General features: G+C 32.0%; 1 protein-coding gene across 1 annotated transcript in view; it reads left to right on the top strand.

The window, feature by feature from the left end:
- Window positions 1-23298, top strand: part of LOC108906174 (laminin subunit alpha-1-like) — a 249566-nt gene that overhangs the window by 190586 nt on the left and 35682 nt on the right. Inside the window, exons 9-10 of the mRNA XM_018709372.1 lie at window positions 17317-17899; window positions 21976-22143. Coding sequence (XP_018564888.1) covers window positions 17317-17899; window positions 21976-22143 — 751 coding nt within the window. The remainder of the gene's footprint in view (window positions 1-17316; window positions 17900-21975; window positions 22144-23298) is intronic.

The following is a 23298-nucleotide window of genomic DNA, read 5'->3' on the forward strand; positions in this document are numbered from 1 at the left end:
ACAATCTGAATGTGGTTTTTAATTATCACATTTTCATGTACCTATCCATGTCCATATTCTCGTGTGCTTGCTTTATGTTGTTATTTTTTTTTAAGGGAAGTCAAATCTAGTTTTAAGGCATTTGTTAAAAACTCCAGCTCCATTTAAACGTGCAGATAACACTATCGAACCGAGTAATCTGTCACCAAAAACACCGCACCACACATTCACTGAAAATCGTTGCTTGAACCGAGATCTCTGTGCAACGTGAGGATTTGCATCACACCAATAGTGAATATTGTGAACATTTAGGATGCCGTCTCTAGTAAAACAACATTCATCCGTAAAATCACCTTGCTTGTAAAATTCGAATCTTGTATTATTTTATTACCACTGACAAAATTCCACACGGGACTGAAAATCATTGTTATTTAATGCCTAAATTCTTTGTACATGATAGAGGTGTAACAATTGTTCCCGTAATACACGCTACACACTACTGTTAGATACACCCACTTCTCGGCTAATATCGCGAGTACTGCGCCTCGGATTTTCTCCAACGAAGTTTATGATGTTATCTTCGTTGTCGAAAAATATGTTGCGGCTTTTTCCATCCACGACCTTCATATGTCAGGTGCAATTTGTACTGTTCTACTGTTATGTTGTCGTCTGTTACGGTAATGGAGCGCATGCAAACGACAAGTCTCATTTAAACTGTACTGACATTCTCCATACATTAACACCATAGCTGCTAGTTCTTAATCAGAAAATATTTCATACGCCGGCTAAGTAATACTGCAACGAACAACTAAAGAACGCAAGACTTACTGAATACTGATCTACCATCAGATTTGCTTGATTGTGGAAGTCACGTGGAGCGTCAGCCAATTAGAGAAGCGCTTCACACATGTAGCGAGTTCAAAGTATTCTGGCCGTGCAAGTGCACAAGATGCACAGGATCGGCTTACATTTATGGTTAATTTTCTTCCTTAATTTTTTCGAAAACAGAAGCATTTAGATTTAGATCAACAGTTGTTTAATAAAAGTTGCTCATTTTCATCCCACCCTTTTCAAGGAATGTACTTATTTTAGAAACACTCTGTATATTAGAAATCCATATGAATATATAAAAAACTATTTTTTTAATACCAAGAGAAAATCCAAACTCAAACCAAAAATTAAAAACAGGAATTTAACGATATTTATCTCACTTATCTATTCCCTGTTTTTCTAGCCACAAATAACAAAACACTAGCTTAAAAAACCACCCCTTATCTTACTTTGCGTGCATTCTTACAAAATTTTATAACTCACCCCGAAAATTTCTATTTGCCGCAGGTAATTACTCCTTTGCAATTAAAGTTGGCCTCGGGGGTATACCGATTTCAAGATTTACCTCTTTCTAGTTTAGAGGTATCAATCAATGCCGAAAGTTGTCAAAACCGTAACGCAACAAATTATAAAGCCTTCGCAAAATTGCTATTTAGTTTGAAACCAGTTATTAAAATAGGTGAAATAAACAATGCCTTCTGAATGAATCAGCTTTAAGAATTTTAGAATGGGGGAGAGAGAATAGATATTACGTAACTTCACTTTATTTACAATACGACTTATTTGAAGAAAGTGTATAAAATATTCAAAATACTGAAGATGTCACAACGTATAACAATTTGAATTTTTTTTTTCAAATACATTTCAGATAAGATAAACAAATACAAACTAGTTACTATAGGTTCGAAGAGCTTACTGCTGTTTTCAATCTGAAGTGACACTCTTAAATGTATGATTGAAGAAAACCAAACCTAGAAAACGTCAGATCATTAGTTAGGAGGCAGTCAACTGTCACTTGATGTCAATCTCTTCCAATAAACTAGCAGATGCCTTTTCATCCTGTGACATACCATCACAATTTAAAGAAATACTGCAGTTGACCGTCGACCTTCCTAATTAGACGTTAAATCTTGTTCGGTCGATTTCATAATATATATTATGTAATAATGGTCAGTACATATAAAAAAAAATCATAAAATATTACTTCAAATTCCTCCTAACGAAACGAAAATGATATTAAAACTATAAATAACAGAAAGGAGAGAGTGACATTTAAATTATTACTTACAAATAAACATCACTGGCCACGCGCCAATTTTATATTATTGAGGTATATTCAAATGAGAAAGCGGAAGCGAGCAATGATTACTTTATTTTTAACCGGCTTTGCTACAACCGCAAGCTAGTTCCATTTTTCTTCGAGCCTGTCGACAGAACAATAAGATAGTATATACGTCCTACTTGTGTAATTTAAAATTTTACGATCCTCTAAATAACTTTTAAGTTAGCGGATACCGTAATTATTCCTAAACTTGCAGTGTATATATTTAGACGTTGGTTGACATTTATGATAGTAAATTGGTTTATTAAAAATAAAATTCTAAAATTATTACTCTATTTTCAATTATGCGTATCTGTATTTTCTTAACAGAAACTGTGTCGCTAGAATGGACCTAAAAATTATTAAATAATGGCATCTTCTAGAGAATATGATATTGGGAAAACCTTTTCTTAGTCTATTCGCATATTTTTACGTTTTTTAAAATATCATGTTAGCATAAACTAATTACAACTGTCATAAGGCATAAAATGTAATGGTTAGCATTGGATGTTTGTTATAATATGCATAATTGACACAAAACTGGAAACCGTTGAATCAAAGCAGAGATAAATTGACTTTCTACAGAATGCACTTGAATAAAGGAGATAATCTTGAGGACAAAATATGATAATTGGAACAATTTTTTTTGTTCTTATTTTAAAAAAATCCTATTTACTGTAAAACGCATCTTTTATACAAATGTCAGTTATAAATAATGTTACGTACATCCTTAATTTTAATTGTTTGCACTCGATAATGAGGATTAAGTCAAAATTTTTTCAATGAAAACTCGCATTTTTATTTGTCGACGTTTTGTCACTCTATGTCCCATAAGCACATGATCAAAAAGGTACTGCGACATTCTTTAACTCAAAAGAAGATGATCTGACCTAACTCCCATTAAGAAAAAATGTCTAGCTCCTCTGCTATTGACTGTCAAAATTCTTGAAAAGAAATATGTTTTTTGTAATATCTAGAGAATCTTAATATGGATTTTAATGAAACTTGCTGCCAAATTCCACTGCCAGACGGCGAGTTCTGATATTTCAACGACCCTATCTAAAACGTCTTCCTTAACGGCTGCATTTCGAACTTGAGGACGACTCACATGGTCAACGCCACAGTGGGGCAGAATCCCAAAAAGCTGGCCAAAAGTCAAAAAATAAAGTTTCTAATTCGGTAATTTTTACTGTTGGATTAGCTACAGTAATATCCCAAGTCTCAGAATCCATTACTATTAGGGTCAAATTCCCTACACCTGCTTTTTAAATCATTACAAAGGCGACCGCTGCTCGAGCAACATCTTGCTCGCGCGTAGGAACAGAAGTAATAGTTGTGTTTAAATGGTTATAAAATTTCGTATAATTCACCGATTTATCTCTAGCAAATTGGAATCAACTCATAAATGTACGTAGATTATGAATATGTAGGTTAAAATACTCAATATTTTTACAAAAAATAGTAATTGGCTACCAAACTTATGTGAATTTTACGTTATAAAATTAAATAATAATTTAGTTTTGAAGAAAAAAGTTTAATAATTCTGCAGAATTCTGTCATTTAACTTATTGGACAAAAAAGACAAAACTATTATCTGTAAACTAAAAAAAAATTAGCTGCCTATAAGTGCCTAACAACTTTTTGTATAGGTTTTTGTAAAATGTAGAGTAAAATGAATTTCGCCTTCTCTGGACGATGTAAGACATGGGAAGATTGCAAATAAAGACGAAATTGTCTCAACTTAAGAAGATTTTTCATCAGATGATGATTCTTTTCTATTATGAAAAAACTGGAATTTTATATTATAACTTTGGCACGGGATTCAAATAAATCACTCTCAATACATATTTAATGAAATATATAAATAGTCTAATATGTCATTTGTCATTTTTACATCTTCTTCATGCTTGATAAATGTGACATTTTGTATTTCATAATCTTTTAATTCTTAATCCCTATTTAAAAAATATTTCTACTTCTGATATGGCTATATTAAATCCTCCACATTGAATTTTGTAATTCTGACTCCAAATTCGTTATCAGCGACCCCAAAAACCCCCGAGTAACAAATTTCAGATCGAAGATTTTGACTTTTGGCCAGCTTTTCGGGATTCTGCCCCACTGTGCAACGGCTCAAAAACCAAATTGCACAGTCTTCCGCAAAGTCCTTTCAATCCGTGCAAATGTTCGGTAATCTGGAACCCGTCGACTTGGGTATCGCGCCGCGTAGACGCGTACACTCCCACGCAGGTTGTCTTCGCAAAACCCTAAGACTGACCATGTCGGTCATCTCTTCGTTAGAAAACGCCATTCGAAACGAATGTGTCAGACTGTCCGACCAACGTCAAAAGTTTGACAATACGTTTATTATAAAATGACATCATCGCTTACTACACGATAGTAATGATTGTAGTGAGTAGTTGTTATACTTGAATAGTAGTAATAATGAATGTCTAAAATTTAAAACATTTTTTTGCGTAAAAGCTATGAGTGCTACATGATTTTACCAAGAGCACGAAAATCTCGAGAAAGGACTGATGCATCAATAAAAAAAAATGGATTGATTCCAGCGACCAATAAAAAAGTTCCGGTAATTCTTGTACCAAGACACTCAACAATATACCACTTACCCAAGGTGGATGGACGCGGTTGCTTCAGCAAAATATGAGTCTTAGGAACAAGTCCACAGCAAGTTTCATCAAAATCCATAGTAACATTCTCCAGATATTACAAAAAATATAATTTTTTTCAAGAACTTTGACAATCGATAGCAGAGTAGGCAGACATTTTTTCTTAATGGAAGTTAGGTCAGATCGTCTTCTTTTGAGCCAAAAAAAATTGATCTTTTCAGCCGGTTTTCAAAATTAATACTCAGATATCCAAATACGTAAAACATTCTTAGACAAAAATATATAAAATTTTTTAGTATTTTGGAATTTCCTTTTATTTAATATGGATATGCGAATTTAAAGTTTGATGCAAATAATTCGCACTTATAAATGTGATTACGAACATTCGAACATCCAGACTTGAAATATCAAACGTAGCTTTAATTTTCCTAATAACTGAATGGGAACACATCGCAACTTCTGTTTGATCTGCCAACAATCCTTTATATCTTTTACACCAGCCCCTTTTTAATTTAACGTTTCAGTGTAGGAAGCTCGCAACACTTGATTTCCTTTTATCCTGAAATTTTTAAATCCAATAAATGTCTAATCCTCTTACTTTTAAGGCCAACGTGGAGGGGAAATACTGTGATCGCTGTAAACCGAGCTATTTTGGCTTAAGTGGCAGCTACGCTGGAGGTTGCATCCCATGTTATTGCTCCGGCGTAACAACATTATGCGAGTCCGCCATCGTAAAACCGCAAAAAGTAAGTAGCTACATTTTCGTTTGCATGAAAAATGTTGTTTCTATGGCGAGAATTTTAAGTTGGCTGTGATCGATAAATCCCATATGAAACTTTATGCACTGCAAAACGGGTTGAACTATAATTATACGAGGTATATCATAATTAACAACGAAAATTTAAACAGCTGTAAGTACACAATACTAACAGGAGAAAAGTGTCCGCAAACACATCTTTTTTCGAGATATAGTATCAAAAAAAAAGATTTTTTTTTTTTGACAATATCTCAGGAACCGTTAAAGATACAGAACTCAAATTTTATACACATATTATCTTTAACATTAGCTACTTTTGGGCGCTAATTAAATTTTTATTCTTATGACAGTGGCGAAGATTTTAGGATTGCGTAGGGTTCTTTTGCCCCTAATTTTTACGACTCTGGAAAAATTGGCATTTTCAAAACATATCTTAAATCGCCAAAGTTTTCTACACAAAAAGGCTACTCATGCGAACCAAGATAAATGGCGTTTTATGCATAACGTGAAAAAAAATTTACATGTTTCAAAACTAATCTAATAATCAACAAAAATCAAACAGTTGTTGAAAATGGCCTCCTCCTACTAGCCCAGTAAATGAAATTTGTAATACATGTAAATCAAAAGATAATTCGTTTCAGATTGGAACTTGGTTTAATCGTTAGTTTAGGGAAAAATAAATAATATTTCCCAAAAAGTATCGGTTTAAAACTACAAGATCATTGTTTAATCAATGATTACCTTTAATGTAAAAATGATCAAAAATGGAGTTTTTTTACTGTATTAAAAAGCTCTCTCCAACAGGAGTTTTTGCTTCTGTTTATACTTGTAGGTTTTCTAAAAACGCTTCATTTGAGGCCTGCTAAATTAAAATCCATTAACAATTTGTTTAAATAATTGCAAAAATCCAGCGAAATTTGAATTTGCTATAAATAGAAGAAAAGAGCATAAATCGTCTCTAAACTGCAGTAAAATTCGTGAAAAATTACCAGGATTAGGAATATCAAAGCGGTTTTAAAAAATATTCATTTTTCACAACAGTAACGAAAAACCTTATAAACAAATTACACTATTTGTTTATACGCCGTTTTGAGGAGGTTATAGCCTATGAAATTACAATTTCCAATTGCATATCTTGAAAATATAAGTCAAGACGAAACAAATGAGCCCTCATAAGGCCCTTTATTGTAACTCTAACAACCTCGTTTTTGCAATTAAAAAAATGCTATTTCTAATAAATAAATGCAAAAATTCGTAAAAATATAAATAATTTTTTACCAAATTTTCAGGGTCTCTTAAGGGTAACAAAATACAGCTTTTACTGCAGTTTAGAGACGATTTATGCTATTTTCTTCTATTTATAGCAAATTCAAATTTCGCTGTTTTTTTTTTGCAATTATTTAAACAAATGGATTTGGTTAATGGATTTTAATTTAGCAGGTCTCAAATGAAGCGTTTTTTGAAAACCTATAAGTATAAACAAAAGCAAAATCTCCTGCTACAGAGCGCTTTTTAAACCGATACTTTTTGGGAAATATTATTTCTTTTTGCCTAAACCAACGAAACCAAGTTTCAATCTGAAACGAATTTTTTTACAATTTTTTTTTTTTTTTTTTTCATTTACTAGGCTATACGGTAATGCAGATTTCCAACATACGTCTGCAATACGATGCGCGACACTCTGGGCATTTTCGAACGGGTACGTAGTTTGGAAACCGGAGGCCATTTTCAACAACTGTTGTGATTTTTGTTGTTTATTTGCTTAGTTTTGAAATATATTTTTTTTATCACGTTGCCACTTTTTTCAAAAATTTTCCATAATAAGACGCCATCTTGAAAACGGATCGTGTTAGAACTTTTGATGATAAATAACTTTTTTGTGTAGAAAACATTGCGGTTTAAAATATGCTTTGAAAAATGACAATTTTCCCAGAGTTGTAAAATTTAGAGGCAAAATAACCTCACCAATCTTAAAATCTTGCCACTGTCATATGAACAAAAATTGAATTAACGCTCAAAAGTAGCTAACGTTAATGATACGTAATACGTGTACAAAATTTGAGTTCCGTATCTCAAACAGTTAATGAGATATCGTCAAAAATATGAAACGTTTTTTATTTTCGACATCCTATATCTCAAAAACGGTGCAGTTGCGGACCCATATTTACTAAAGCCTCAACACATAGGATTAGTGCGGTTGCATCGGTACTGTAGAAAAGCTCTTAACATGCATTGCAATAGTGATGTTCAGATAAACTTCACAGTAAAGCCGTTGTACTACAGTTGATACGGCAGAAGCTAGAAGCGTTTTAGCTTTTACCAATCCGTTACCACCAGTAATACAAGGACCAATCAGACTCTAGCATTTTTGACATCACAGAACATCACAGTACAATACGATCAATAATACTAATTTTATATACAGTAGATAATATTTATACCATATAAGTACAATGCAACAGTAGTACAACTGAACTGCCATTGCACTAACGTTTATCTGAACGTTACTTAAGACTGTTTTGCTTCTAGTATCGTGTACTTACAGCTGTTTCAATTTGCGTTATTACTTACGGTGCACCCTGTATAAATTAATACATTAAATGTCACCAACACCACTTTATGAAATTTTAATTAAGTGTAAGCTCGCAACTATATTGCGTATATGTATTAAGATTTTATTAAAGATTATATCAAAACTCGAAATTGTAATTTCGTAATAAAATTAGAACTTTTTGGGAAGGTAACCGTTTAGTAAATTTGCCAAAGCTTTTAATCCACATGAATAACATGAAATTGCATTAAGATTGAGTAATTTTATACTCAACCTTAATACAATGTTAAGGTGAATTAAAAAAGACCTAATTTTATTGGGAAACTATAATTTCGTGTACTTGTAATTGCTACAATAAGGTATAATGAATATGTCCAAAGATCAATTTAAAAGACATCTTGCTTTTAAAAAAGTTTTAACAAATGTTTATGAAAGTTACAAAGTGGCTTAACAAGGTACCTTATTTACTTAAATCATATTTAATCGTATTAGAAATATTTAAAATATTCTTCAAAACTAATTAAAGAAATTAATTTGTTGTTAGAACTATGTAATGCTATGTTGCGTTTATTATACATACTTTTAAAATCGCATTAATAAAGTAAATAATTTTTATTATGTTATCAAGTACTATTTTCCTTTTAACAAATATTAGGTTAATACTTAACATTTTAAAAATACATCTAAAGTATCTTCTAGAACCCTATATTTTTGTTGCATAATAAAATTATTAAAAATTGGCACAAAATTAGTGTTTTAAAAAGTTTGCTAAATGTTCTCATAAAACTATCCTATGCATTACAAAGATATTTGAAAATCTAAAGAGAAAAATTGAATCCAATAAGACATTTTTATCTGTCATATATTATCTGTCGATCCCATATTTTTTCTGTGATCGTTTTTCAAAATAGTTGCGAAGATATTCGAAGTAACCCGATTTTATACACTTTTTTAGTCGTGCTTTATTTGTTTTTCAGAATTTTAGCACAAAAAATTTGTGCTACTCAAAGCATTTATGAACGAGTCCAGATTTATGATAAAATCTACCTATTTATCTAAGTTGTTTTGTTCATTGCTTTTGTTATTGTTATGTAAATAAAGGTTGCTATGTTAAAAAGTATTACAAATAAGAAATATTTATGAAAACTCTATAAATTATATATCGTTATAAAGATAACTTCCCTTTTCTTCTAATGAGGCAAAAATTTATTATGGCGTCCATAACAAAAACAGAAGTTTACCGCTCACCACACATTTTTAGAGATATGTTAATACTGACAGCAAAAATCGATTCCTCACATTATTTTATATCAGACTAGACATTTTGGCCTTAAAATTTTGAAAAACAAGTGAAATACGACTATAAAAAGAAATAGGATAAAATCGGTCTCCTTCGAATATCTTCTGAACCATTCAGAATTTTCTAAATTCGAAAACGAATCTACGATCGGCATGAAATTCTGCACATTTTTGCTCATATAACCATTTCTGTTTCTTCAAATTAAGAAAAATATATATATTTTACAATCAATTTAAAAAACAATGAATATATTCCTGTATCAGAAATTATAACAAAAAAGAAAACATACAAACATTTCACTACACAAATACAACAAGTGATTTACAAATAATCGCATTAAGAGATTAATGTTTACAGAATCATTTTGAGTAATTTAACAGCGTAATTGTTAAATCATATATGCTGGTTACTAATGTATATTATAAAAGCAAACAACAGCGTCACATGCAGAAGCGCATTCGCAAAACTAGAGCGAAACTAGCTTTTCCGAGGAATATCGTTTATAGTCTCGTTTATATCAGGGAACAAAAATAACATGAAATTTCCTGACAGAAAATTATGAAATTAATGCACCAGGTGTGGACGATTCATAATAAGCTTATTTCCCTATTTATACGCAAAGCAAATGCGAAGCGACGTTTCTATTATTAAAGGACACGTACACAACTAAATCTTATAATAAAAGACAGACAAAGTCACAATACAGGGGTATCAATAACGTTACAACATTGTTGTGCATTTATATGAATAATAATAAATTAACACACCTATATACAAAAAGAGTGATCTGTTCTACGGATGAAGCTCATGCCACTCTATGTATTTGGCCACCCAGATATCGAATGTACCATGGGAAATGGTCCATCACCATCCAGTTCTTTTTTTGAGCGATACATAATTAAAAACCATCGATTTACTGCAATCTTTAGAAATAGTTTTATAACTGAGACGATTTCTTTCGGCACATCGACTCGTCTCAGATTTAGTATATCATGATTGTAGAAAGTGTCATTGTAGGGCCGCGCGCAATTAAAAATCCACTAAGTTGTAACAGATTTTGGGGCCTCAGGATATATGGGTTTCTGGTATCTATCAAAAACTGCAAGGTTTCAGGGCTGATATTATTTTCTTATGTCCTGCAGTGTTGGTATCTGTGGATTAAGGATTTAGATTTATGATCTATTGAATAATCTTGCGTGATTTACTTGTCTGTACTGGGTAAGGAACGAGGATCTTACCGTCTCCGGACTGTAAATTCCTTGTTTGAATTTGTGATTCAGATTCATCAAATGTAGAATTTTAGTTGATTTTTAGGTTTTAAAGACGGTTTTCTTATGTTCATCCAAAGCTGAAGGATCGATTGAGTCTTTGAAGAAAATATGATGCGCCGGCTCGTTTCCATAGCTGTGCCCAAGGAGAAACCTACTGAATACAGACCTTTGACTGCTCTTTACGTTTCGAAATTCATTTTTTACAACAAAAAAACTGGAGGATAACCAAACATTTCCCATGGCAGAAACGGGTTCTGAGGATCAAAATACAGGGTGTCCCGCTATTTGATACAAAAAATTCGAGTACAGATAGATGAGGTCAAAATAATATCCGTTCTTCATATAAATTTCTTCCATACGGGCCTTCGTTAACAAGTTACGGGCCCTCAAAGTTGAAAATTAAAATCTTATTTTTATTTAATCTCTAAACTATTAATTTCAGCATGATGCAAATTTGGTGATCGATAACACATGCGTACAGCTTGTTTTTGATGTAGTAAGTGAAACTTCATTATGCCCAAAACGCCAGGGACGGACTATGCCCAATGGTTAACAACCCAGAATTTTGGCATAGATGACGATCGCAGTCTGTCTGTATCTGTTAATGTAATCATTTTTTAAAGAAGCTCCTTTGTTATATTCATGATTTTTATTTTAAAAAACATTTGTACAACATAACTTTTTTTACATATATAAACAACTGCAATATCAAGAACATAAACAAACTGAAGTTACTTACAGATCAACTAAAATCAGTGATGACAATAAAACAGTAGCAAAAATAAGTTTCCTGAAGAATTTGCCAACGATAATACCCTCTTGGTTCAACTCGTTAAAATTAACAGTTTAAGAAATGTTTTTGATTTTATGTCACAGAGCACTCGAGCGGCGCCTCCATCATTTTTTGTTTTTAATTTTTATTTGCACTTAATTAGTCGCAATCTGCCAGTATCAAAAATAAAATCCCTGAAGAATAACGATAACACCCTCTTGGTTCAACTCGATAAAATTAACAGTTTAGGAAATATTTTTGATTTTATGTCACAGTGCACATCGAGCGGCGCCTCCACCATTTTTTGTTTTTAATTTTTAATTCGACATAATTACTATGTTGGAAGCGTATATATTTTTAAAACAAGAGCCTAGAAAATCTTACTGTGTGCTAATGTAATTTTAACTAACAAAATTTGACAAACATACTTTACACTTAAAAATAAGTTAAAAATAATTTTAAAGAAAGAAAACTGGCAACATTCATTTTCAATATGGGCACCTTCCACTTCCACACACTTCCTAATACTACGAATGTTATTTGTTTGTACATGAAAAAGCATTTCTCTGGTAATAATTTAATAGGTTCATACGTTTTTGAGGAACGTCTGAATGGACATCGATATTTGGAGTTTTTGCAAAATAATTTGCTACCACTATTAGATGATGTTCAATTAGTCACCCGAAGAAACGTTTGGTTCATGCACACTGGGGCTCCTCTCCATTTCAATCTTGCTGTACGAAATTATTTATCCATTGTGTTTAATAATAAATGGAATGGGAGAGGAGGCGCAATTTCATTGCCACCACGTTGTCCAGACTTTAACCCGATGGACTTCTTACGTCGGGGTACATGAAAAGTTTAATGTACGCAACTCCAGTACAGACCAGGGATGAATTGCTACAAAGCTATTGCTATTGCTATTCCTATTACTATTGCTATTTCCATTGTAATAATATTATACTTACTGCAGAAATGCTTTTTCGTGTACAAACAAATAACATTCGTAGACTTAGAAAGTGTGTGGAGGTGAAAAGTGTCCATATTGAAAATGTATTTTGATAGTCTTCCTTCTTTAAAATTATTTTTTTAACTTACTTTCTTTTATTCTTGTTTTGTTTTTCTATTTTGTGTTAAGTGTAGTGTATTTGTCAAATTTTGTTCGTGAAAATTACATTAGTACAGAGTAAGACTACCTAGGCTCTTATTTAAAAAATATGTACGATTCTAACATAGTAATTACGTCCAATTAAAAATTAATGGTGGAGGCGCCGCTCGATGTGCACTGTGACATAAAATCAAAAATATTTCCTAAACTGTTAATTTTATCGAGTTGAACCAAGAGGGTGTTATCGTTATTCTTCAGGGATCTAATTTTTGATACTGGCAGATTGCGATCGTCATCTACGCAAAAATTCTGGGTTGGTAACCATTGGGTATAGTCCATCGCTGGCGTTCTGGGCATAATGAAGTTTCACTTACTACATCAAAAACAAGCTGTACGAATGTGTTATGGATCACCAAATTTGCATCATGCTGAAGTTAATAGTTTAGAGACTGTACATAAAAATAAGATTTTAATTTTCAATATTGAGGGCCCGTAACTTGTTAACGAAGGCCCGTATGGAAAAAAATTATATGAAGAACTGATATTATTTTGACCACATCTATCTGAACTCGAATGTATCAAGTACCGGGACACCCTGCATATGGTGACATGAGTCTCATTCATGCAACAAACAATTTTTTACTGTCACTATGCATGTGGTAGTAGAAAATGAATTCTAAGATTTATAAATTCAGAGGTGATAAATATAAATGTTATGGACCAGGTGATTAATGCGGGCATTATTAATAATGTGCGAGCATTATGAATAATGTCTAGCTCTATCGGGCTAAGTGATTAATTACTATCTAAACTTCATTATTTATCACATTGCACGGTCATTATTATATTGCTACGTGACAATTGGGCAATTTGATAACAAAGCTAAATTTGACACGGTGCGAGGAGGGAAGGACGAAGTTTAAGATTGCTTAAACGTTAGTTTATTTTATGTTTTATAATAATATGTCAAAAGTTCTATAAAACAAAGATATGTTGTGAAATGTTTGTTTTAAATTTTATGTTTTGTGTTACCTATATTTTTAATATGACTTTCCTTAAGTTTTAAATGCAGAAAGTAGTGGATTCTTAATGTAGAAGTCCTTGCTAATTAATCCAAATAATGAGTCTAATTATTTAAATTGTTTAACATTTAGTTTATTAAGTTAAAAAAATAGTAATTAAATATGTTTGTATTACTCTGCCCAAAAGGTGATGGACAATATGTATAATGCCCGGTCAATTTGATTATTTGAATAATTATTATCAAATTGCACACTCATATTGGGCATTTTACATAATGACCGGGCATTATGTATAATGCCCGATTTATCACTTGGTCCATAACATAAATAATACGATTTTTTCCTGATGATGCAAGGCCTCGAAGATGATATTTTATATTTTAAAATTAATTTTTGGTCATTTCTTTTAGATTGCTGAAAATGAATTTTCGACTATTTTATATAGTTATGATCTTTCTCAACGACACATTAGGGTACATCTTTTTGGGGTACCTGTGTATCATTTCTATCATAAATCATAGTTCAAAAACCATAGGCCTGTTTCTCCATAGTCTACATAGTCCATAATTCTTAGTCTCCGTAGTTAGTACATAGTCTCCATAGTCCAGAAACATAGGCCTATTTCTTAAATACAGACGAAAGAAAACAGCAACCTGGAAATAAATTACTAAATGTGTCTTTGTACGTCTTTTTCTGAAAAATTATAAATCAAGAGAGACATTCGAAAACCATCCGAAACATTTATAATAATTACTGTTGCATAAATGACAAGAATTCCTCAAATATTATCATATATATTTCATCTGCTAATTGTAATAGTTGAAATCTGCATCTCTGGAATTCGATGCCTCAATTGTCACTTTCTTAAAACTGAATTAATTGTGAAAAATAGTTGTTGTTTCGAAAGGCAACAAAAACTTAGTCAAATCTATAATTTTTATAATAGGCACATTTTAATTGTATTTAGAATGCAAATAATAATTTGTTAAAAAGAAAGTTTTATTTATTGTATGAACATAAACTTTCGAAACTTCGAACTTTCAAAAATCATATTGTAACAAACGTAGTTTCAAGAAATATATCTACTTATAGTAAAAATAATAAGAAAAAAGAAGAAACAACACAAACAATATTAGCATAATTTTTACATTTGTGTTCTTTTCCAGCATCTTTAGAGGCAACAATGAGAAGTTGCAGTCGAATAATCGTTTTCGTAACGACACCGTATATGAGTGCCCATCTTTCTAATGCAATTTCGGTTATCTTAAAAGACACAATATACAGGGTGTCCCCAGTTCGGGTTGCCTATACCTGAAATGGATACAAAATTTCAATTGTCAAAAAAACTCATTCTTCATAAAAATTTTTGTTTGTCCAGAAGCCATTGACAAGATAGTCATTTGTTCAGTTTAATGTACAGGGTGTTCAAAAATTTGGAAAAGGTAAAAACAGTAAAGAGTAAAGTACCTTAAATCTTAACGCTACGTGAAAAAGTAATGGGAAAAAGTTGCTTGGAATTAAATTTTATGTTTAAATATGAACGCATGGTTAATACTCGACATTCTGGGATATTCTAGGACTCTACTTATTTTTTAATACTTTCCGAGAGCCATTCTATTTAAAAATATTGCTTTATTGAAAAACAGATACACATGTTTGCATATTAAAAATTTATTTTTTATACAGGGGGATCAAAAACCTCAAAAGCATGAATCCAACATTTTTGAGAACACAGCAGAATTAGTATGTACGCGCCATTACAAAACTATTCTCATGAAGTCCGCCAAGTTCAACACACCTCCCCAATGTTTTTCTAAATGCAGCGTAGGTCGAACGTATCATTTCTTCAGTTACTTGGGCAAGAGCTTCAATTATCCTGCTTTTCAAGAAATCAACATTGTATTGCACTGGTTCTTTGTACACTCTTTCTTTTAAGAAGCCCCAAAGGAAATAATCAAGCCGCGACAAGTCAGGGGACCTTGCTAGCCAACAAATAGGACCATATCTTCCTATCCACTTCTCTCGAAATTTTCTTTTAAGCCAATTGCGGACAAGAATTGTTGAATGAGCGGGACATCCGTCTTGTTGGAAATATGCTTTTTGTCTGTATTCCAAATGTTCTTCTTCTAATTCGGTCCAGAAAAATGTGTCTAGCATTTCCAGGTACGTATATTGATTTTTTGCTTCAAAAAAGTATGGCCCAATTATTCGGTTGAAAGTAATCGCGCACCAAACATTTACTTTTTTTAACCTTTGACTTCTTAAAGTAATTGTAAAGGGGGGATTTTCTTGCGACCAAAAACGACAATTTTGCGACGATACCACTCCATTGATAGGAAAAGTGGTTTCATCGGAAAAAAATATATTTTTGTGGAAATGTCTATCTACCACAATCCTTTCTCCTATCTCGAAATAGAACTCCAAACGATGTGCATCATCATGAACTTCTAGAGTGTGAATTACTTTTGGTTTGAAAGCTTTAAACTTATTTTCTACCAAAATCCTCTGAATATGTGTCTTGCTAACATCGATTTGTTTAGATATTTTCCTTAGTGACAGTGTCGGGTTTTCTTCTACCGAATTCAAAACTAGTATTGTGGCTGCATCATCGTCATCGTGTCTCTTTTTTTGACATTTTTACGTTTTTTACATCACCAGTTAAAATTTTCGAATTAGTTTTCTCAGATTTTGGCGGGTAACTTTAACATCTGGATATTTTTCATGAAACAATTCAATTGCTTGGCTATAAGAAATGTTACCGATACCATAACATTTAACAAGATAAATGCGATGCTGTAAAGTAAGCATTATTTGAATAAAATTAAATATCAACACCTAATGTCACAACTAATGTTAAGCAATTATTGATAATAATTGCCTTCTACAAATAATTGGTATTTTGATTATTTCCTTTGGGGCTTCTTGAAAGAAAGAGTGTACAGAGAACCAGTGCAACACAATGTTGATTTCTTGAAAAGCAGGATAATTCAACCTATTGCCAAGTAAATACATTCGACCAACTCTGCATTTAGAAAAAGATTGGAGGTGTGTTGAACTTGGCGGACTTCATGTAGAATAGTTTTGTAATGGCGCGTACATACTTACTGATTCTGCTGTGTTCTCAAAATAAATGTTGAGTTAATATTTTTGAGGTTATTCATCCTTCTGTATAAAAAATAAATTATTAATATGCAAACATGTGTATCTGTTTTTCAATAAAGCAATATTTTTTAAATAGAACGGCTTCTCCGAAGTTATTAAAAAATAAGTAGAGTCCTAGAATATCCCAGAATGTCGAGTATTAACTAGAAGGCCATGCTTTCATATTTAAACATAAAATTTAATTCCAAGCAACATTTCCTCATTACTTTTTCACGTAGCGTTAAGATTTAAGGTACTTTACTCTTCACTGTTTTTACCTTTTCCAAATTTTTGAACACCCTGTACATTAAATTGAACAATTGATCTTTCCAAGGGCTTCTGGACAAGCAAAAATTTTTATGAAGAATGATTCTTTTTGACAATTGAAATTTTGTATCCATTTCAGGTTTCAAAAAAAAATAGTAAACATTTTTATTTTTGCTCTTTTTCTATTTGGATATTCAAACATTTCTTAAATATCTTAAAAGCAAGTGCATGCCACCGTAAAAATAAACTTTTAAACAATTCCTGTTCATAAAAAGTTACCATGGAAGTCCTTTTGAAGGGGATTCCAGTTTAATCATCGGCGTCAATTTTTTCCTCTATTTTAATTAACGGTAAAATTCGTTTCAGATCCGATCTCTAAAGGACTGGCTCATTACCGACTTAAAAGTAACCAAAGTTGTGAAGCCCAACTGGAACGGTCAAAGCGTATTCTCGTTGGGAAACTACGAGTTTTCCGGGATTACATCCCTTTACTGGTTTGCACCTGAAGAATATTTGGGGAACAAACTCGAGGCTTACAACTCCAACTTCCTATTTAAGGTCCAGTGGGTGGTGATGAGGGGGGACACCAGCGGCGAGCCGACCCTAGGTCCGAATATAATTCTCGTGGGCGGCGATGGATTGAAGATAGCCCACGGAAGCGAAGCGTACACTTCGGACTCGATGGCTTTTGAAATAAAGCTTAACGAATCCGGCTGGTATGTTCTGTCCAACGATGTGACAGATATTCCAACGTTAGACAATGCTAAATATCAGGGAAGATCAGTAACACGAGGAGAGTTTTTAAGGGTTCTGATGAACCTCAAATATATTTTACTTCGATGCACCTTTCATATGGACCAAATAGAGGCGCTGTTGGAAGACGCTGTTTTAAATTTAGGGAACGATAGCGAATACTACAGCAGCGTGGAAAAATGTTCTTGTCCTTCAGGTAAGTTTTACTAGATTATACAGGTTCGGAAAGTCCCCATGGTACATCGGCCATTACGTGAGAGCGATAAAATCATAGAAATCCGTGCGATAGACAAGGATGGTTACATTGAAGACGTTTCACAATCTGAATACACTCCCACTTCTAACCCGAAACGGGCCGTGACTATTCAGATTATGAAACGTCTTCAATGTAACCATCCTTGTCTATCGCACGGATTTCTTTACTTTACTTTGTCGCTCTCATGTAAAGGCAGATGGACCATGTGGATTTTCCAGCCCTGTATACAGGCTATTACAATATTCCACTGATAAAGTTATTCAGGTATTCTAACCTAAAATATGAAATAAGTAATCTGCAAAACACTATACTTTTGAGACACATTACTTTTATTTATTTTCACGTATTTCACATGTTTTCTTTAAGACAATCCATTCAAATTCAATACATTTAACACTTTTTGACAACCTACGAATAGTACTCGAAATAATCTTCCGAGTAATACTTTTTTTGCAACAACACAATTTTTTTTTGTTATGACAGTAACTCTTTTATTTTATCATTTAACTTTTTGACCACATAACTTTACTGCAAATATCTTTAAGATACAATATACAAAGCACATGATATCTTAATTGTGACTGCTACTCAATACCTAATTGGTACCTACTGACAAATAGCGATTTACTAATCGCTAGAGTGATGTACCCCGTATAATATATTTTTTGTTGATAATGCAACGCTTAGATCATAATAATAAATGTTATGAATCTTCCGTATCGCATAGAGATACAAATAATACTAGAGTCAGCTTTAGAATATATAAACTATTTGCAAATCTTAACATTTCAATGGCAATATTGTCACGAAGTGAATAAAGCTTGTTCTTGCAAACAACATACTTTGAGTTAATTATTTGATAATTAATTTCACAAGTAAAACTCTAGATACCGCGAAAGTATAACTGATGTTGCACAAAGCGAAGTAAATTCTTCGACTATTGATATACCGGTAAAAAACTGCTCTTCGAATAACAGTTCTGTCTGGCGTTGAATTACACTCTAAAGATCATTCATCGGCAGAACCACCATGTTTAGATGAATGAATGATATCCGTTTATTAGATATTGAGAGAATAATTCAGTACTTGACGGAATTGTAGTCCGCAGAATAGTTCGGTCCACCTATCAGAAAACGTATAAAAATAATGGCCAAACTTCGCGTCGGATGCAAGCATTCATCGCACTAATGAAGCTACAGCTTAAGACATGCCTTTAAATAAGATTGAAGGGATTGCAGTTTAAAAATTGTACCTATCAATAATAATGAAGATCTCGATACCGGCATTCAACGTTATTTTGATCGAAATTCATCAACCTCAGGAAGGATGGCTTTGTTTTTCGTTCAACATCAAAATTTATAATGGTTTTCCGGAGACGAAACGTTGAAATGAAAATCCGAGTCCATAGTGAAATTTTGATTTTACATATTTTAAAAATTCATAAAAATAGAAAAGTTGCAATAGATTTTTATAAATTCGCAACATTTATTTTTCTTCAAAATATCTCGATCAGGAAATGAACAGAGCTTGAGGGCCATGATCTTCTAAAACTCACCCTATTTAACGATTTTATGTATACCTTATAATTTCCGAGCTACCAATGAATACATTACTAACACGGAAATCCAAAATACCTATATTTTTTGTTTTTGTTGTTGTTGGTCAGGAAAACCCTTGCAATTTTGTAGGTAGAATATTGCAACGCTCAGTTTATTATTCAATATACAATCAGAGATGTTTTGGCATGATTTTAAATTTGACCAACCAACCAACCAACAATATATCTAACTTAATGAAACTAACCAACAATGAAAGGCTGCAAATAAAGAAGTGCTGAGTTCTAGCTCCTGTAGGCCTTATTATTTAAAAATTTAAATATTTAGTGCACTAATAATTGAATACAAAATCCAAAAAAAAAAGAGGATGAGAACAAATGATTTACCCCGTACTTATTTTATTAGACATACATGGCCTAGCAGAAACATTGTAACAATCTTTTAGAATAATTTTCTTCGTCAAAGCAAATGAAACATAATTATTTAATAACATTTCAAAAATCAAATAGATTTCAAAATTGGAAAAGATTTAACTGTTATAAAAGAAGTTATTTGATACTGAGGACAATTTTTTTTATAGTTTTGGACATATCATTTCCATTGAAAACTTTTATAATTTTCTTTCTTCATTTTTTGTATAACAGTTTAAAAACCGTGATAATGTTATGGGCTTGTCAGTTAAGTTAACCAAGATTACATTAAAACACAACATTTCGGTTCATCTACATTTTATTCAACCAATCGTAACGTAACGGTTTGTCATTGTTCATTGTAAACGAACCATTAATGTTAGTCACAACAAGATTTAGGGATTTCTCGTTGTCTGTATCAGCCCTGCAATGTTCGTCTTAACATTGTCATAATTTTTGGATATTTTAGATGAACATTTTCTATCCAGCTAATAAAACAAGATTCTTTGATACATCAATAACATATTTTTAACAGTTTTGTATCAAATTTTTGTAGGTAACTACCGTGTTCAACAATTCTCAAACATCGATCAAAAACTGTATTTCCCTTCCAACTTTTGAAAGATAAAAAAGACCTTACGAAGTGTTTTAGAAAGACATATTTGTTGTTTTATGTTTGTTTTGACAAGAGGAATTAGTCTTGAAAATTTATTGAAAAGGTACTGTCATATCCTGTGTAGTTAGTTACCCACTACAGAGGGAGAGAGAGACAGAGAGAGTTAAATTACAAAAAAGTTGCGCTATGAATGATGCCTTTAATGTTCTAATAACTTACATAGATCCCCTTTTATTATTTTTGAATAACTTTGCAACTGTAAATATTGAAATCTTCTAATTTTTGGGTAACCTTTAACTCAAGCAAGTACCAAGGTAAAACGATCCAAATCGGTTTATTTTCATCGAAAGAAGCTACCCTTAAAGTATCGTCCATTAATTTCCTGTATATTAACAAACAACGAATTACGTATACCAAAGTCCAATGAAATACATTGTTTATTTGAAAGATATGGTTAAAATTGAATTCTAAAAATTCATTATTTAACGTCGTGCAACTCAAAAACAAAAACTGATAGGAACAAATTATCTTATTTTTATCACATTCTAAATTCATTGCATTTTATACACCCTATATAATAAATACATTTCTTAAATTGTAATAAAACAATAACATTATTAACAAGTACATTTTGTGTATATTTTTTTATCTTCCGAAAATTAATAATGTTTTCTTCTCTTTACGCCTCTACCATCTAGATTATTATTTATTCACTTAATGAACAATTTCTTCAATTTAGCGAAGTACTTATATGTACCTATGCCTCTTTCAATTTATTTGACAATGTTGTCTGCTATTTGTTCTATTGTATTTTGTTGAAATACATTTCTTATATACTTTAATGTGCGCCTTTTTGAAACTTGTTAATATTTTCCAAAATATACATATTTTTTAAATGAGTTGAACATGATATGTATTATATTATAGTCTTCAGGAAAATCTAAAATAAATCGGAACGTTGGTCTACTCAGGAAATTGTTATTTCTTTATCACATTCGCCAATACCTGAAAATGAAAAACTTGTTCTGTATACAGTTAAGTTGTTCAAAAGAGGAAAAAAGGTTTTCATAAAATTAAATTTTTTTAGAAATCTATGAAAGTTACACGAAAATCAAAAGCATCATATGTGTGCACCTTTTTATAATTCAACCAATTCTGTGCCTGTCTCATTTTCCACCATTCCTTGTAGATTAACTAATAAATATTATTTACTACTGTTCTTTTAAATTATCTTATATAATTCAAACCAGTTTCGTTGAATATTATATCATACGAATGTGTTCAAGCAATCGCGCTATAATTACCGCATAAATATTATATGGAGCGCTTCCCAAGAAGCTAAACGTAATCGGATATCGATATAGGCCAGAAACATCCACCTCCCCGACCTGAAACCCCATAACATATTAATTAACAACCCGCTTCCTGCTTAAGGTTACACTGGATTATCGTGCGAGACTTGCTCCTTCGGCCACGTCAGGATCTACGCTAATACCTCGAACAGCCAGGAACAAGGATTTTGCGGAAAATGCGACTGCAACGGCCACTCTGAAACTTGTAATCCCAACACCGGTGAATGTTTCTGTCAGCACAACACGATTGGTTAGTAGATAAGTTTTTCTTTTTAACCCTAGGGGAAAGTGAAACAGCCAGTCGACCGTCTTAAATTGTTAAGCAAGCTCTTAGACCGTGTATTCAGACGTCTGATAAAGGTACTTCAATCGTACCTGCGAGACGAATGTAAAAAAATGCTGTAATCTTTGCTTCGGATTTACGTAGAAACACAAGGAAATTTTATTGAATATAAGTGTATTTAGATTGTCTGTAATTATTTATTTGTGGCATTGTCAGTTACTCCTTTTATCTGAATGGATATGCCGGACTGAAAAGAAAAAAAATTAAACCCCTTGCGTCAGAACGGGCATATGATTAAATAGATTTAGAAAGATTTGTTGATAAAATTTTTGAGAACATCAAAAACAAATTATACATACAGAAAAAATACCGTATATTCAAGGTGTATTTGGAAAATTAAATAGAATTGATAACATAGGCATACAAAAATTTTGTTTTTCATCCCATTTTTTTACAGAATTATGATACCCTGTATTTTGACACGCTGAAGATGATGCAGCCATCAGAAATGCTCCATCATGTCAGGGTTTTGCCCTAACCTCAAAAAATAGCTCAAAATCAGTGGAAATCTTGATTTTTTATTAAAATAGATAAGATTTTGAAACTAAAGTATACAGGCGTGTTAATAGGGTCAAAATAAAACTTATTATACCCACATTTTTTTTCTCTAAAATGTCTCCTCATGGAATTATAACCATTTTTAACCAATTTTGAGCATTAAAATACCTCAAAGACGCATTTTAGAGAAAGACAATGAAAGAAAAAAGTTTTTATTGCACATGCGTATTAAATAGATCAAACTAAAATACTTTTATTCTTACACTTTTTTCTCTAAAATGCACCCTTGAAGAGTTATAGAATAATACTCAAAATTGGTTAAAAACGATTATAGGTACTTAACCGACAAGGAGGCATTTTAGAGAAAAAAGTGTAGAAATCATGATACCAATTTGTGTATTATACAAAATATTTTGCTACATTTTTAATTATTATTTCAAATACAGGGTGGCCATTTAGTGGCTCCTATTTCTGTCACAGTATTTCCTTTATATAGAGTAAAAATCTCGTTGTGAGAATGTTAATTGTACTGAAAATGGTGCATTTTAAAATTATTCTATATAT

This window comes from Anoplophora glabripennis, unplaced genomic scaffold (genome assembly GCF_000390285.2).
Source record: "Anoplophora glabripennis isolate ALB-LARVAE unplaced genomic scaffold, Agla_2.0 scaffold126, whole genome shotgun sequence".
In the NCBI taxonomy this organism is placed as follows: Eukaryota; Metazoa; Arthropoda; class Insecta; order Coleoptera; family Cerambycidae; genus Anoplophora; species Anoplophora glabripennis.